The sequence below is a fragment of the Lytechinus pictus genome, chromosome 12 (genome assembly GCF_037042905.1).
Source record: "Lytechinus pictus isolate F3 Inbred chromosome 12, Lp3.0, whole genome shotgun sequence".
Lineage (NCBI taxonomy): Eukaryota > Metazoa > Echinodermata > Echinoidea > Temnopleuroida > Toxopneustidae > Lytechinus > Lytechinus pictus.
This window is the reverse complement of record NC_087256.1, coordinates 26,303,246-26,321,263: the sequence shown is the minus strand read 5'-3', so window position 1 is coordinate 26,321,263 and position 18,018 is coordinate 26,303,246. Positions and strand designations below refer to the sequence as shown.

The 18,018-nt window shown below is 36.8% G+C and overlaps 1 protein-coding gene across 1 annotated transcript in view; it reads right to left on the bottom strand.

Moving 5' to 3' along the window:
- LOC129272633 (prominin-1-like) overlaps positions 1–18,018 on the bottom strand; it is a 68,562-nt gene that overhangs the window by 24,110 nt on the left and 26,434 nt on the right. The window contains exons 7-19 of the mRNA XM_064107204.1: positions 15,461–15,669; positions 11,795–11,887; positions 10,874–10,937; positions 10,128–10,204; positions 9,383–9,462; positions 8,074–8,226; positions 6,525–6,651; positions 5,035–5,135; positions 4,470–4,554; positions 3,359–3,505; positions 1,996–2,088; positions 1,447–1,533; positions 482–535 (exon numbers count right to left, since the gene is read on the bottom strand). Of these exons, the coding sequence (XP_063963274.1) occupies positions 482–535; positions 1,447–1,533; positions 1,996–2,088; positions 3,359–3,505; positions 4,470–4,554; positions 5,035–5,135; positions 6,525–6,651; positions 8,074–8,226; positions 9,383–9,462; positions 10,128–10,204; positions 10,874–10,937; positions 11,795–11,887; positions 15,461–15,669 (1,370 nt within the window). The remainder of the gene's footprint in view (positions 1–481; positions 536–1,446; positions 1,534–1,995; positions 2,089–3,358; positions 3,506–4,469; positions 4,555–5,034; positions 5,136–6,524; positions 6,652–8,073; positions 8,227–9,382; positions 9,463–10,127; positions 10,205–10,873; positions 10,938–11,794; positions 11,888–15,460; positions 15,670–18,018) is intronic.

The window sequence follows — 18,018 nt, the reverse complement described above, 5'->3', positions numbered from 1 at the left end:
CCACCCTCCTTCTCACCACCACACCACCATCACCCTCCTCCTCTTCATCATCATTATCAACATCACCACCACCTTCCTCCTCACCACCACCACCACCATCCTCCTCCTCATCATCATCAATATCACCACCACCACCATCATCATCGTCTTTTACATTTTTGGGTCTCTCTCTCTCACTGTCATGTTAGTGCTGGATTGCCGTAGCAAGTAATGTCAAATTTTGTTGCACACCTCTTAGCACTGAAGTCTTAAGCACGAAAAAGGTTACATGCCATGTGATACATTTTGACCAATCATGATGCTTAAAATTATACAAATATTTTATAACATGAACATACACTTTCATACATAGCCTCAGATTTCCTGCTATTTGCATGTTTGTATCGTCTTTACATAATATATGAGTATGGAATCTAAAACAATCATACATTGTTTACTCACACAACCCAAGACGGAATCAAAGAGTACTATATATACTTACATCAATATCATCTGTGTATGCGGTTAATGAGTCAATCTCTCCAGCTATCAAAACCTGATTACAAGAAAAAGTAACATTGTTTTTCATAGATGCATGGGAAATTCCAAAATATCCGTTATTACAGACAAAATTTGAGGAAAAATATTTGTCATTGCAGACTGATATAAAACTGGGTTCACCTTAAACAACTTGCAACTGATTCAAATTAATTATATCTTCCTGTCAACTACGTATGAGTTTATGAGACGGATCATCCAGATTTGATAGACCATTTTCGTTATGTATTCAAATTTTGCAAAAATTTCAATCAAAGGTTGTTATCGACAGCTTAAAACCTTGTCTGTTGCTTGCGACACATAGCAACAAAAATTGCACACAAACTAGTTTCTAAGCATTAAGATTCACATATATGAAAGAGTGGATTCATGAAACATCTCTTCACTAGGTGCTCAGAAAATAGATATGCATACAAATCTCAAGCCGATCTATTGGTTTTTCTTGATGATGGGACGAATACTAACTGGGCGATACCATTCTAGAAAAATCAGCCATTTTCACCCCATTTTTCAACCTGCTGTCCAAACAAATGAGGAACTTCAATTTGTTTTTGTGGTAATAATAAAGTGCTACTGGGTAGTCATATAAAAAAATGATAACCAACAAATTTATGTTATCCATGGGCGAATTAGATGTGAAAATGTTTCATGTCGTATAGGACATCTCTGCATCCTGTAGGACACGCAACATTCTCACCTTTAATCCACCCGTAATCAATATTTTTTGTTGGTTATAAGTTTTTAACATGACTACCCACTAGAACTTTATCATTGACAAAAAAGACAATTTTATTGCTCGAGCATTCAGCTAATAGACTAGCAATTGTTGTTGAAATATCCCATACGACACATATGGAATCGCCTAACTATGGTTAATAATATTCTCAGGTTATGTTATATGTATCTTACCGCATCACTGAGGAGGACATCGACGATTTCATCTTGAAGAGTCTGGAGATCATCTTTGATTGCATTCAGATTATTGGCATTTGAACCCTATACCATACAAAGATACAGGTGAAACAAAAAATTAGTGCTGTGTGAATGGGGGGGGGGGGGGTGCATTGAAATCACGCAATTGTTGTGAAAAAGGTAATGAAAATAGCCGTTTTTGAGGAATGGAGAAGTTCCCTCAGATAACGAGTTCACATCTTCCAATCTCAAGTTTAATATCAACTCTGATTGAACTGCTTTTATGAAAGCAGAATACATAACTATTCCACTATAAGAGAAGTCAATTACTATGGCAGAAAGTCACACCTTCAGTCTAAAAAAGAACTACACTAGTCCATGATTAATACTAATGAGGGACATTACAAACAAAGTATGCATCTCCTTTTCTTGAGTGCACCTTGAAATGTACAATGTATGTCTTAATCACATCATAAACACCCAGATTATTATCTCGATATACGTGGGACAGTATCTATCGAATCTATCAAAAGAGAAAATGATTACCGAAGCTGCACCAGCATCAGTACCAAGAGCGCTGATGAGTTCCACCAGAGTATCGTTATTGCCGTCACCATCGTAGAGCAGGCTTGTGTCCAGCTGCAGAAGGATATAAAAGGACATGGCGGTGATTACTGGGGTTCGGATGAAAATGGTGTGATGGTGGTGATGATGATGATGGTGATGATGGTGGTGGTGATGATGGTGGTGGTGATGATGGTGGTGATGATGATGGTGGTGGTGATGATGGTGGTGGTGATGATGGTGGTGGTGATGATTTTGGTGATGATGGTGGTGATGATGATGATGGTGGTGATGATGATGGTGGTGGTGATGATGGTGGTGGTGATGATGGTGGTGGTGATAATGGTGGTGGTGATGGTGGTGGTGATGATGATGGTGGTGGTGGTGGCAGGTGGTGATAAGGATGATGGTGATGTTAACTATGATGATAATGACGATGATGACTATGGTAATAAAGGTGATGTTGATGTCAAGTTTATGACGACGACGACGATGATATGAAGATGATGACTATGGTAATGGTTGTGATAATGATGATAGCGATGATGATGGTGGTGAATATGATAATAGTGATGTTGATGATGATGACTATGATGAAAATGGTGTTCATGATGATGGTAATCAAGGTGATAATGGTGATGTTGATGTCCACATTGATGACGATGACAACTATGGTAATCGTGGTGATAATGGTGATGGCGATGATGACGGTAGTGATGGTGGCAATGGTGGTAGTGGTGGTGAATATGATAATGGTGATGTTGATCATGATGACTACGATGAGAATGGTGTTCATGATGATGGTAATCAAGGTGATAATGGTGATGTTGATGTCCACATTGATGATGATGACGATGACAACTATGGTAATCGTGGTGATCATGGTGATGGCGATGATGCGGTAGTGATGGTGGCAGTGGTGGTGGTAGTGGTGGTGAATATGATAATGGTGATGTTGAATAGTGTTTGCACCAATAAGAAAGCCTTTAAAATCAAGGTCAAATGTCACCTTATGGTTAAGCTAGATGTGGTTTATATAATTATCAAACTGTGTGAAATCATGAAAGCTAAGCTAAAATGACCACATTCAAGATCACCGACACTGACAAGCACATGTGGGACAGTTTACTACTGTTGCTTGGAAAATGTCTGACCTCGGGCTAGAATGCCATGTGTGTTTTGTCTTTTGTCTATTTCCTCGCAATTACATATTTTATACCAAAATCAATTAACACATTTTTTATTCATACAGACCAACACACTTGAGATCGTTTCATTGGATTCTTTACAAACTTATTTTTAGATCATTACCACAACTGGCATTCGTGTTTTAAGGCTACCTTACCTCGTTAGTGAAAATGGTCCAGTCAATGGTATCAGCCGGAGAATCCCTGAAGTCAATCAAGGTATCTTTGGTGTCAGAGGTCAAGATCTCAACAGAGCTGAAGTCTCCAGTAATATTGGAAAACTGATCATCAACATCCGGAATTTGCTGTTGTATAGACAGGGCACAGATACAAGATTAAAAGGTTGTAAGTTGTTCTGGAAAATGATGCATAATGCTCAGGCGGACTTTTTTTCACAGTGCAAGAAATTGCCAAGGTCAAGTATGCTTTTTTATTCATGAGTCCACTGGTTGAAGAGTGGACTCATTAATTCAAAACAGTGGACAAACAAATAAAATAGCATGGATAACCACAGCAACAGGCGTCAATTGGCACACTGTGACAAAAGCGCACATCAAAATAGGACATTTTTTTAATGTACGCGGTAAAAAGGCGTAATTTATACAGGATATCTGCATAAAATCACCTTTGTCAATTCGGGCCAATAATATTTATCTAAGGTATACATCACTGCTAGTCAAATTAACATTATTGCAGCATTCTTTACAATTCATTTACTCTCACTCTCTCATTCTAAAGGTAGTCAGGGGTCATTTTCACAGGCATGGCATGATAGAAATACATTTGAACTTGTTTCTCAAAGTCAACCATCCATAAGTCAAATATTCGCCCAAGTCAAGTCAAACATATTTACATGGCCACGAAAGAATCAGCTTTGGGAAATTTACCCGTCATACTATTATCATTAGTTTTCCACGTATGGGTTGGGTAGGGCCTCCTCAGCAAATATTGGACTCTCCTTTTGAGGGATCTTTTGAGGAGGTGAAGTCAATGAACATGACCTTGGGGAGTGTCCAGAAGGAGGGCCAGAATCCTTTGTTGCTACCCTACACGCCAGGAGCCATAATGGGCGGTGAGAATGTAGATTGGAGAGGTCTAATTCATGAATATTAGAATTGTGACTGATAATGGGACATTGCATTACAAAGGGCTAAAGCGTACACGTCGTCAATGTCAAAATAGAGGCAACCCCCCCTACAAACTGCTGACAAAATGATAAATGAGACCCCTTCCACCCCCCCCCCCAGATCTTTAGCCCGGGTTACTCACCGAAGAGATGTCAGTAAACTCTGTGACGTTGAAAAGATTCTCCAGTAGGAATGCAGTATACACAGCCTCATTCTGCTCACAAGCACTGACAAAATAATAAATGATTATTGATGATTATGATCTTTATCAGATATGAATACTAAGAGTATCACAATAATTCTTAATAACTCATAGTTTATTATGTGGGGAGTCAACAATGTATAACCTTTGAAAAAAATAACTACAAATGAAAGATTTTTTTACATCATCAGCTACCTTACTTGCACAATGCCCATGATATGATAATGTTGTACATTGGATATAATAACATGGATATAAAACAGTGAGTTTATGACATCATCAGCACACTTATTTTGCACAAGTGATATATGCAGAACACTGTGTCACGATGCAATGAAACAACTCAATATGCTATACATGAATATGTAACTATGTCATCTTTCATCTCATTATAATGCAAAGTTAAATATCATGCTCTATTATTATGAATGAATGCATGCGTCAACCAATCAATCAATCACTCACTCACTCACTCAATCAATCAAGCAATCAATCAATTACTTACTCAAGGAATCCACTGATCTGGAAAGGAACTGAGGGGTCACTAAAGATCAAATTTCCAAGGTAGTATCCATCGTCCAAGATTCCATCTTCTAAATCAACAGTCTGTTCAATATAAGAGCAATCAATACAAAAAAATAATAGATTAAATGTACATGTCTTCATATGACATCAAAATTTATCTAAGTTCTGCTTTAATACTCTCCATTTATCTTATCTTTATTCATGAAGGCATACATACATGTAGGACTGTTTCACCGAAATAATGCATATCTTTAAAATGTCATAACTTTGTTATTTCTTGTCCGATTTTGATGAAGTTCTTAAGTGCTTAATGTGTCTGTTTCATCTTTCTTAATCTGTTCAAATCATATAATTTTCAGCCTGGAGTACCCCTTTACGTGGCAATTAGACCAAATGGCTATTAGACAAACTGGACTGGTTGCACAGAAACGTTGTTAGCACTAACAAAACGCGAACAGAGGCCCTGTTACAACTGGTAATGTCGCTGCGATGCGTAATGTGACAATAACGTGTTATTTACATTTTGAATCAACATCACAATCCTGCAGATGTGACTAGGACTACAACTACCGTACTTTGGCAAAAGGAAGCAAGTTACAAAAGTATCATTTATTGTAAATGAGCAATGTGTGTTTGTCATTTACATAGGCATCAATGTAATATTTTCTTCGATATCTTTCCATAGAACGATCATTTCTTTCCCAAATTTTGCCTGAACGTGCAACATACATGGGGTGTCTTTCAGAAACAACAATAACTCAAATTTGACTGTGTCACTTGTTTCCTTTTGCCAAAGTTTGGCAGTACTGTTCGTGCATTATTAGTACTAACAACATTTATGTGCAGCCAGGACTGGTTGGAGACAAAATGGTGTGAGACAGTATGAGATGAGACCAGACAGATAGTAGACCAATCGGCGATTCATCACAGACTAAAAGAATGCCGAGCTGTGGAGATCAGGACCCCGTCTTACAAAGAGTTACGATTGATCCGATCAACCTAAACTATATGGAAATCCAACAATGTCATTATTTTTTATCCAGCGAATTTGCACAATGACCTTGGTAATCAGAGAAAAGCACACTGAATTTTTCAAGAAAACAATGAATGTATGACTTACATCGTATCTAGAAAATATTTTGAAACAACATGCATTTTAGATGTTGATGGCTTTCCATAGTTGTGGTTGATTGGATCAATTGTAACTCTTTGTAAGACGGGTCCAGATTATCAATTTAGGTTTGAATGAAGAGCCTGAAATTTGTCTAGAATAACACTTTTCCTACACGAAATAGGTGCTTTCTATGATAGGTGCTCTCTATCATATTTTTTTCCATAGAAAGCACCTATTTCATATAGGAAAAGTGTAATTCTCTGGTAATAAATGATGAAATAGTCTGAATTCAGACTGTAGTCTAAAAGGTGGAATCATTGGGAGGAAGAGACAGAAAGGGGGGGGGACAGACTAACCTGGGCAAAGAGCTGTCCTGAAACCAGCGGGTCGCACATGAGACGGTCAATCGGTCCCCCGATGATGAACGTCAGTGCAGTGATAAGCATCATCAAGGTTCCAAAGATAAACACAAAGCCAGCTCCACTAATATCATAGAAGGGGGGTGACATAGAAAATAAGACAAAGTCAAGAATGTCAGAAACCCAGGTGATAACAACAATCCCACGACATTGGCTCTGGAAACAGTTGCTCCACTATGAATTTTAATAACACTTTTAGATTGACCAACTTCAACCCTAGATTTAATATCCTAACCTAAAACCCAGCATCCCTATTGCAACCCTAACCCTACATCTTAGACAAAATCAAGCCCAAAATTTAATGAAACTTTAAGATTCATAACTTTCTTATTTCACAATTTTGATGAAATGTTTAATGTTAAGTTTGTTTGATTTTTATCTTTTAATTCAAAACAATTTTTGTTGTGGTCACCTTTCCTTTAAAACCCTTATTGTGCCAGTAACATATTTTGCAGGGGTACTACTGTAAGTATGCATGAGTGAACATGCTACTATGCGTGCATTCAGCACAGCTACATAGATCATTATATACAATTTAATTAAAATTCATCAAAAACAATAAAAGAGGGGTTTATATAATGAAGAAAGATCAAGATGAATGATATGTGGCTAGACAGAATTTTTCGTTTAAAAACCATAGAATTTGCTTTATTTTCATGGATGAAAGGCTTAATAGCTCAGATTTCATAATGTATGTGCATACAGTGCTTCTAACAAGCGATAAAACAGCAATAATCGTAACATTTGACAACTACAGTCCGACCTCTCTTATCCGGACGCACACTTGCCAAGATTTTTTTTTATAATCCAGTCGAAAGTGGAAAATGAGATTTCAATCTAAACCCAGTTCCTACGCAAACTCACTTTGATTACATACATTTTCCAATATAATCTACCTATAACCACATTAATTTTTCCGAAAATATCTTACCCAAATCACCGAAAGAACTTAGAAAGGATAATTATCCAGTAAATCAGGGCGCGGCGCAACCATTTTACCACATCCTCTTTTTTTCCGGAAAAAACAACACACGTCTCACTAGCTAGCGCTATGGACCTCGATACGGACAGCGCCATCTATCATGTTTGAGCCTACAGTCATAACAATGGCTGACTTTGCGAAGCTGCGATGTTCGCCACGATGGTCCAATTTAAAACTTAGTTTCATCAAGTCATTCTCTTTCTTTCGAGGTATGCTCGATGTATACCTCAATCATTTTTTAAGCAGGTAAATTATCCAAGAGTTTTGGTAACCAATCAGTTTTATTCCATAAAAAAACGCCTATAATTTGAACTGACACTGCAGTGAATACTGTCTGTGTAGGCCCACTACAATAGATTACGTGTATAGCTACTGCCGTTGGGAAGGCAGCTGTGTGTATTTAATATTGGGTCTCCCAGATCCGGATAAATCCGGATTGGTGCTAGTCCCATTGTGTCCGGATAAGAGAAGTTGGACTGTACATCAATGGGTAGCAGTACTCACGCCATCAGGAAGAGTCCACCGCAGTTTGAGCAAGAACCACGGTCGGTGGGTGAGGCATTACGGTCATACGAGAAAATGCCGATGAGCAAACCGAGAAGGAACAGGACGACGATGAAGAGGATGAATCCATAGAAGACGTACATCACAATGGCTCTGAGCAGAGAGAGAGACAGAGATAGAGAGAGAGAGATAGAGTAAGACACCATTCTCATTATACTTTCTAAAACTGGTTTACTCAAACCGGTTCAGGAAACCAGTTTTGAAGATCGTCTTGCTAGCATTCACATTTGATCACCCGAAAGTGGTTTTCAAAATCACTTCACGTAGAGCAGTCTTGTTGCTACGGGAAAACTCTCAGTGGGGTGACATGTTTTGCGCAAAATGGGAAACTGCAGTGTCGGCATTCCACACAGTGTGTTGAGTAGTGCACTTGAAATGTGCGAAGATCGCTTCCAACAGTTGTGGCCTCACTTACGCTAAAACCAGTTTAATGAGGCAAAGCGATCTTCAAAACTACATCGTGAGGATGTTTTCTGAAATGGTTTGGAAGATCGCTTCCAACTTCCAAGACCGCTTCGACTCATTACACATTAAAATAGTTTCCACTAAACTAGTTTCCAGTAATCTAGTTATAGGACGGTAATGAGAGCAGTGTCAGAGAGACACACAATAAAGGGGGAACAAACTGCCAATCCCAGCCAAGGCGTAAGTTCCTTCAGCAAAAAATTTATCCACATTGTGCTGCACTCAACCTAGGTGAGGTACATGTAAATGGGAACCTGGTAGGAATTTATTCCTTGAAGGCTGCGGGGCTAAAGCCAGGGTAATAATATCAAATTGAGCACATAGGGACGCATTGGCAGTGATATGCGCTATAAAAGCATATTGGTAGTTTGATTATTAATGTGTTATGAATTGTTAAGTCTTTAAATATACATGTACCATTTGAGATAACTATATATAATACATAATATACGGAAATTTTATTTCCTATCCTCCGCATCATAACTGCATTTTTAATCATTATAGCATATACATGAGTAGTGAATTTGCATGGTTACATACATTTTGAGGGGGGGGGGGTCATCAAAACTTGATATAAGATTTACAAGTTTTTAAAGTTTCTAAAAAGGTACATGTAGATCTGTCCACAAATCCTAAAAAAATGATGGTTACATGTGGTATCGCCCATCTTTACCTCAATTATACATTATCAGAAATCTGTACCTGCATGAAATAAGACAAACAAATCATCTCAAAATCAAATCAAATTATATCTATTCAATCAATCAATGGATCATCTTCTTACCTGTATTGATCATAGTCATTTGCGTAAGTACTCAGAATGTTATTTGCTTGTTCCTCAAAAGGTTCGATGCTTCCAGATGTCTGTTGAAAAAGCAGAGAAATTCGTTCAGAATTATGATTATGGAAATGATAATTAGGGAATTACTTCTTTTCGTTAAATTACCAAAGCAAAGCTGAAAAGGATGCTACTTATTTTTACTCATAAAATGGAGCTTCCAAGGTATATCTAAACTAGTATGATGTTTTGAGTGAATGACTCAAGTAATAAGATGAATAAAGAAATGAATACATGAATATATTAATATTAAGAAATAAATAAATAAGAAAGCAAGTCAGGATATTAATGATCACATAAAAAACAATTTACAAAAATATAAAAAAGTAAACCAACAATGAACTTACATAATCATTATTTAGATAAATAAATTCATAATATTTTCCATTTTGGAGAATGAGTTAGGAATAGTGGAGGCTCTCTATTACAGCACGGGTGACCTAAACCTTAGTTAAACTATTCCAATCACCATTGGTATAGTTTCGAGCTGCAAACCTATTGTACGGAAGGTGGGGGGGGGGTCCAATATGTCACCCCTTGCTCTGAATAGAAGGGGTCATTTGTCTACACCCGTGATACCAACCATTGCATTTAAGATGTTCTGAAAAGAAGAATATGACAGGCAAGATAATCATGAACTATCTCTCAGTAGAAGACAGGGTCAAGTATTCACACAGAGGCATTTACTTACGCTTTGGAGCGTGAAAGTGGTTTCGTTGATGAATTGGTTCAAGGTATCTTCCAGTCCATCAATGGTAGTAATGATATCTACAAATAAGGATGACCAAAAAATATGACAAAGCGTGGATATTTAAATATATTAATTATAAATACATTAGATTTACATGGTTTCTATAAATTCATGCATTTAAACTTTACTTTTCATTTATCTAATCATTGTCCTTTTATCCATCCATCCACCAATCCACCTGTCCACCCAACCAACCATCCGTCCATCCATCCAACCGTCCGTCCATCCATCCATCCAACCATCCGTCCGTCCGTCCATCCATCTAACAAACATACATTCATCCATCCAACCATCCATCCATCTATCCATCCAACCATCATCAAATATCCATCCATCCATCCAACCATCCATCCATCCATCCAACCATCCATCCATCTATCAAACATCCATTCATCCATCCAACCATCCATCCAATTTAACCATCCAACCATAAGTCTTGATATCAGGCAAAAATAAATTTTCGGAAGATACTTTTCACAACTGAATATCTGCAAAACATTAGTAGGCTTTAACATTGCAGTGAATGGGGAGGGGTTTTTTTGGTGGGGGAGGGGGCTCTTTCATTTTCTTGAGAATATAGGGGGCAAATTGCCCAAAGCCCCCCTTGTAACATTTCCCTGGCTGATATACATTGGTATCATATAATTCATTTTGACGAATAAAAAGGACAGTTTATTGTTTCTTACCTCCTACTTCAGAGGAAGTTGTATTAGTCAATGTGTCAGGAATGTCCTCAAATGTTTGATATCCCTGTAAATAAAAGAAAAAACATAAAAAGGTGACCAAGTTATTGAGCTCATTTGTTGGTTCATTTCATGAAGAGGAGGGGGGAATGGGAAGGGAGAGGGGGAAGAGAGAGGGGAGTCAGTGGGAGAGGGGAAGGTGGAAAGGGGAAGGGGAGGATAATGGGATTGGGAGGGGGAAAGCGAGAGGGAGAGCAAAGAGGGAGAGAGCAGTGGAAGCAGGGAGCAGGAGAGGGAAAGAGGGGGGTTGGAGGTTGGAGAGGGAAAGGGGAAGAGGGAAGAAGGAAAGGGGAAGAGGGAAGAAGGAAAGAGGGAGAGGGAAAGAGAGGGAGGGAGAGGGAAAGGGGAGGCGAAGAGGGTCAGGGGAATGGGAAGGGGGAGGGGAAGAGGGCAATGGGAGTGGGGAGGGGAAGGGGGAGAGGGTAGGGGAGTGTGGAAGAGAGGAGAGGAGGAGGAGGGGGAAGGGGAATGGGAAAGAAGGTTGATGCAAGAGGGAGAAAAGCAGCAAAATGCAATATTCAAAGTTAAATCAATATGCACTGCATCACAATCATTCAATGAACAAAAACTTATAATGTATTTATTTACAGACCCTAATTTTTAGGAATTAATTTTAAAAATCCCCTATTAATCCTTTATAAATTTGCATAATCTAAACAATCCATGCAAAACCTTCTTATGTATTTTATCCATTGCCATGAAAGCTCAAATTTCATTGGTGCTTGCTTTCTTTATTAAAATTTATCTCTTTTTTTCAGGTTCAACTGCCAAAATATCACAAACCTATAAAATCAGCTAACCTTCCACAAATAATATGCTTTTAAAAGATGTGTAATATGTATCCTATACATGTAGTTCAATTACCTCTTGAGCTTGGTCACTGATATTCCGATTGGCTACATCAGTAAGCTCCACGATAGATTGGCTCACCAAGACTTGTGGGAAGCTTCCGATACTCTGAGTAGAATGAGAGGGAAAATCATCATGAAAGGTATTGTGGTTAAGTGGTTAAGTCTCCGGACCTCGAGCCCCAAAGTGCAGGGTTCCTATCCCACTTGGGGCACCGGCGTCCTTTGGCAAGGTATTCCATTTGCTACTCTCCACCCAGATGGGGACCCAGTAGGAAGACATTCGTTCAATCCTCAAGTCCCCGGTCTGGGTACCCATGCTAAAGCCTGGGTAATAGTATACAGTACTTTAATAGAAACATTGTATTATTATTAAAAGCACTATATAAGTATTGCATATTTTTATCCATTAGGTAAACAAAATATACATGAAGAGATGCATGTTATACACACAAAAATCATTAGTCTCCTCCTTCTTCATAATTTCATGCAAATCATGTCTGGACAATCTTCTTAACTTCAAATCAATGTAAAGGCAGCCATTTTGTTTTTCTACACTGGTTCTACGTGAGGGTGTTTACAAAGAGTTTTGACACAGTGTTGCTTAATAAAGACCATCAAGATCGCAAATAAAAGTGAAATTAGCAAGTGGGCAAGGAAGGAAATAATCTTCATTTTTTAGGGGCTATTTTTCCTCTCCACATTGGAGCGATTGCAGAATTTGGGGGGCTATTTCTTTCATTTTGAAGGGCTACTTTTTAGGGGTGAAAAGTAATTGTGCAGTAAAAGCAAATATTATTCTTCAGCCACATTTTGAATTATTGAATCCTAAATAATCTTGAATATTGTTAGGAACAAATCCTGGAATGACTCTTGAAAGAATGGTCACCCCAAAGCATACATGGGGGGGGGGGGATTTTGGGGGCGATTTGGGCTGTCATGAGGGCAAAATCGCCCGTCGCCTTTGTGCATTTCTTACGCTGCAAGTGGGAACTACATAAACATTCAAACATATGATATACTTCTCATGGACATTATAATATATGACAATTTGAGACTGTTCACTTTCTAAAGTAGGCCTACACTGTAGAACTAATTTTTCATCATTTTCAGGATAAGCCTCTGTTTCATTCTAAAATTATCCAATCATCTTTAATAAAGGCAGTCGAATATGATTTGGGAACCACCAAACAATTATCAATTTTTTACAGGAAGCATTGTGTGTCCCTGTGTAGATGAACTTTGATTATTTGTCACCATTTTCAATCCATTGTGTACAAAAAAATACTGTTGATGACAAACCAGGAAAAAATAGACCTACAAAATGTACTTAAGATAAAGTTGTTTTTACTTTAGACAACCCTAAATTGTCACTTTAAAGGCCTTTTCTTTGTGAATCTTCTCTACTATCTTTATCTCCTTCGACAAAAATCTTGAGAAAGTGTTCCAATCGGAATAATCTCCTGTAGAACATAATGAGCTTGGTAATTTAAATTAAAAACTTGGGCTGATGAAGACAAGCTTAATTATTAAGAGCTTTATCTCCTTTGACAAAAATCTTGAGGAAGTTTTGCAATCTGAATAATCTCCTTGAGAACAAAATAAGCTTGGTAATTTGAAAACATGGCTGATGAAGACAAGCTTTAGTTATTAAAACAAGCTTTTCAAAATGAACTCTCTGCTATCGTAGGGCACCAACTAATTACCCACTGCTAATCATGAGTCTGAATTTTTGATGACACCCTTACACTTGACTACCATACATACCAAACAATGAAGGGATAATTTTCTAATTATTTCCATGCCTGCTGCTTGCTCTCTTGCTACTTATTACAATATCGACTAATTAGATGAACAGTAACACTATGAATGGAATTATCATGGTAACGACATACAGTGTAATAGCATCAATGATGCAAAAGGTGAATACAGTATAACACCCTGTTGCCAAGAGTTTGTCAGTCCTCATGAAGTTTACAGGATTTATTTTATCAAGGAACATAATTATGGTTTGAGGATTCCTAATATTTACATTATACATATTATTCATCAAATCAAATTCTAACTTTTTAATGTGGGAGGGGCATTTTATTGTTTCTACCCTGTGCTATAATGATATCACAGATTTTTATTTTTTTTGCAACGGATACAAATATTTATGTTTATATATGGTATACAATTTGTTTTTGTTTGATGGAAGTGAAATAAATAAATTTGAATTTGAATATCAGAAATGGAATACAGCTATAACAGGTATTTCTCTGATGAATTCAGACAGAGTCCAACATCTTAAATACATCATGTCTTCTAAAAAGTCATGATGTAATTTTCTTTCATAATACACAGCAAAAACGCTGCTTATTATTTTTTTTATACAATGTTATTTACTATATGTAAATTACAGTAGTTGTTTAAACAGTTAAAGTGTTTAAAATCTCAAACAAAGTTTAATTTTTAATAAAAAAGTTCACAAGAAATTAAGCATAGTTGTTGAAAATGTTAAACAATTACTGTTAAGTTCATATATAGAGTTGAATTATCATAGTCATTGTTACCATTATTATCGTCATCATCACCATCATTTTATGATTATTAAAATAATCATCCTCATCATCATCATAATCATCATTGCCATCAAAATCATCAGCGTAATAATCATTATTATCAAAATTATTTTCATTAACATCAACATCAATACAATTTATATCCTAGGAGGTGTTTCAAACAATTTATGCAAGATGTCTGATCAGACCTTGGGTGTAAAATCACATTCATTGTCTTGATTTTCATCAGCCTAACTTGAAATACGATTACAAGGGAATATCAAAATTCTTATTTTCAAGTAGGAAATTTACTCCCATTATGTTAACCTGTCAACTGGAGACTGAATGACTTTGCTTTGACACACGTTTTCCGTAGACTCCAGCTCGCATATAGTTCAGTTCAGTCTCCGATGGGTTAAATTAGGCAAAATTTGTGGTGTCTAGAAGAAAAAAAAGAGCTGGTCACAAGTCATGCGCAAAGCTATGCACATACAGCCGAGGCCAAAAGTTTACATACACCCATGAAAGTTGTTTGCTTGCCAAACATCATAAAATTTACTATATCTTCAGAAATATAACTACTACCATGACAAATTTGGTATCAAATGGAAGAGCGTATTAAGCTCATTCAAATGAGTGGGATGCCCCTGGGATTTAAGTATACTTTAGGTGGAATTTTCTTTGAAGAAAAAAGGTAATATTTGTGCCAATTTTCTACCATGATATGTCACCACTGAACAAAAAAGTGTAATATGAAATGCTTGTATTGAGAAGTAACTACATGTAGCACAAATATGAAATGTTCTTGTCAAGTTTGTATTTTTAATTTGTCTAAAATATGAAGATTTTTTGGGGAAAAAATGACACCTGAACATTTTTCAGCTCCTGGTGACAAAGCAATCTGATGAAGGGGCATTTGTTTGATATCAAATTTGTCATGATAGCACAAATATTTTATAAGATACAGTAAATTTTACAATGTTTGGCAAGTGTCAACTTTTCTTTTAATTTCCTGGGTGTATGTAAACTTCTAGCCTCAACTGTACGTGTAGTTCTGCGTTTAACAGTATACCAGCTTTAAGAAATGGCCCCTTAAGTCTCTGTGAATTGATTAAATTTGTCCCATCAAGTCTCCTTACCTCAGTTACGTTGATATCCCTATAGTCTGCATCTATCTGAACATTCCTCAGCTCGGTTGTTGCGGCAGTGCAGCAGCTACAAGAACCACATAGGGTAGTCAGGGCGCTCAAGATATTGGTCAGGTTGGTGCTAAGGATCTCATAATCGATCTCCATCCGAGCCTGGCGGGTATCGATCGCTTCCATGTAGAACAGCGTTCCATTGATGTCTGTAGTGAGGAGACAAAAGAGGATAGTCATTTACATAGACACTGTTCTCACTACCTTCCTAAAACTAGTTTACTGGAAACTAGTTTAATGTGAAGTGATAACGGTCGAAGCGATCTTCCAAACCGGTCAGAAAACCACCTTGAGATGTAGTTTTCAAGATCGCTTTGCCTCGTTAAACTGGTTTTACCGTAAATAAGGACACAACCGTTCTTTGGGAAGCGATCTTCGCACATTTTGAGCGCACTACTTCATACAACAGGTGTAGAATGCCTACACTGCAGTTTCGAAATTTCGCGCAAAACGTGTCACCTCACTGAGAGCATTTTCATAGCAACAAGATCGCTTTATGTGAAGTGATTTTGAAAACCACTTTCGTGTGATCAAGTGGGAACGCTAGCAAAGCGATCTTCCAAACTGGTTTCCTGAATCTGTTTCCAGTAAAGTAGTTTTAGAAGGCATAATGAGAACAGCCTCTTACTTATATTCTACAAAATCTCAGTTACCTTTAAAATTCTCAATCTGCTGAAAATAATTTTTGTGGCTCAAATTGAGTAATCCCAGTCCCATTGCATTTACACCAGGTACTACTTATATGTTAACTTTGCCACAATGACGACTGCCATGGAAAGCTTTATTGTGATTGGCTGCAGAGTCCTTATTCATAATAATAATAAGAATAATACATCAACAACAAAAACAATAATGATAATAATAACAATTATGATAATAATAATAACTAGAACTATCACTGAAGGTGATTAATACCCCCATCCTACGCCGTTAACATGGCAACAGTTTGCAACACATGGAAAAAAATATGTCTTGCCCATCTTTACCCAAAGACCTATGTGTAAGCAAAATATCATGAGAATTGGTTAAAAACTGATGAAGTAGTTTGAACTACAAGACTTTGCCTAGTTTTTGACGTATAATATATTGTTACCATGGCAACATGATTTCGACACATGCAAAAATATGTCCTGAACATCTTTACCTCAAGACCAATGTACGAGTCAAAGTTCATGAGAATGGGTTGAAAAGTGATCAAGTAGTTTTAACCAACAGATTTTTACCCAATTTGGGGTATATATTATGTTGTTACCATGGCAACACGATTTCCGACACATACAAAATATGTGTCTTGCACATCTTTACCTCAAAAGCAATGTGTGGACCAAATTTCAAGAGAATTGGTTAAAAATTGAGAAAGTAGTTCGATGCGCAAGATTTGCAACGGACCGACCGACCGCCCGACTGTACACTAATTCCTATACAGCCCCTTCAAACTTCATTTGGTGGGGGCATGACAATTATTATAAAAACATTAGTAATAAAGATAATTAAAAAAAATAATAATAATAGACATTTATAAAGCCCCACCTATTGGCATTCGGCACTCTATTAAAGCCATCAGTCCTCTGATTGCTTTATAATTACTATACTAATGCTTCTTATTATTAAGGGAGAAAACACTTCAAATCCCAGACAGAAATAATAATTTCTTTCTCACTATTTATTTATTCTGTCTGCATAGGCTTGGCACAAATTGATGTCAAAAACAATTAAAATTCAGTGCTACAATTTCTAGATATTTCACATTGATAAATCGCTCGGTACGTGTCTCTTAAAATCATGAAATTTCACGTCTGATCACTCAAGCAATGAGCAATGTTTCATGCCAAATGAGCTGCATCCAATAGTTTTGTTTTCCCATTTCAAAAAGAAAAGATAATCATCATATATGGTCTACCCTAACAAACCAAGTTTGTTGATAAGAATAAATATTTACACTCAAAGAGTGACATTTATAGTTTTTTAAACACAAAAGAGCCATTATATAGGTAACTATTGATTGGTATCCAAAGATTCTGGGATAATACAAAACATTTTTCTTTAAAAATAAGTGAACTCTTGTATGCCTTGTAATCAATTTCCATCATTATAACATCATTATAACAGCACTCACGAACAGAGCACATTGAGTAAATACTATACTGTACATGCTTGATTAAAAGGCTAAAACCCAACATGTATGTGTACATGTAGGTCCGTATTTACTACTTCAATTTTAACTCAAAGGTTACTCATAAAGTTTGTAATGAGTTTAATGACCTAAATGCAATATTTCATGATCATGAATTAATCTACATCCTTGTAGTATTAAATGCACATCCAAATTTTATGATGATATTTTAGCTGTATCATCAAAGAAAATACATGTAATCAATGGGTTAATTGTTGGCTATTTTATATATGCTGAATCACTACATAATTACAAAGTCATTTGATCTGAGTAGCAAACTATAAAAACAATCCCATTTCAGATGATGACATTGACTCAGGATTCC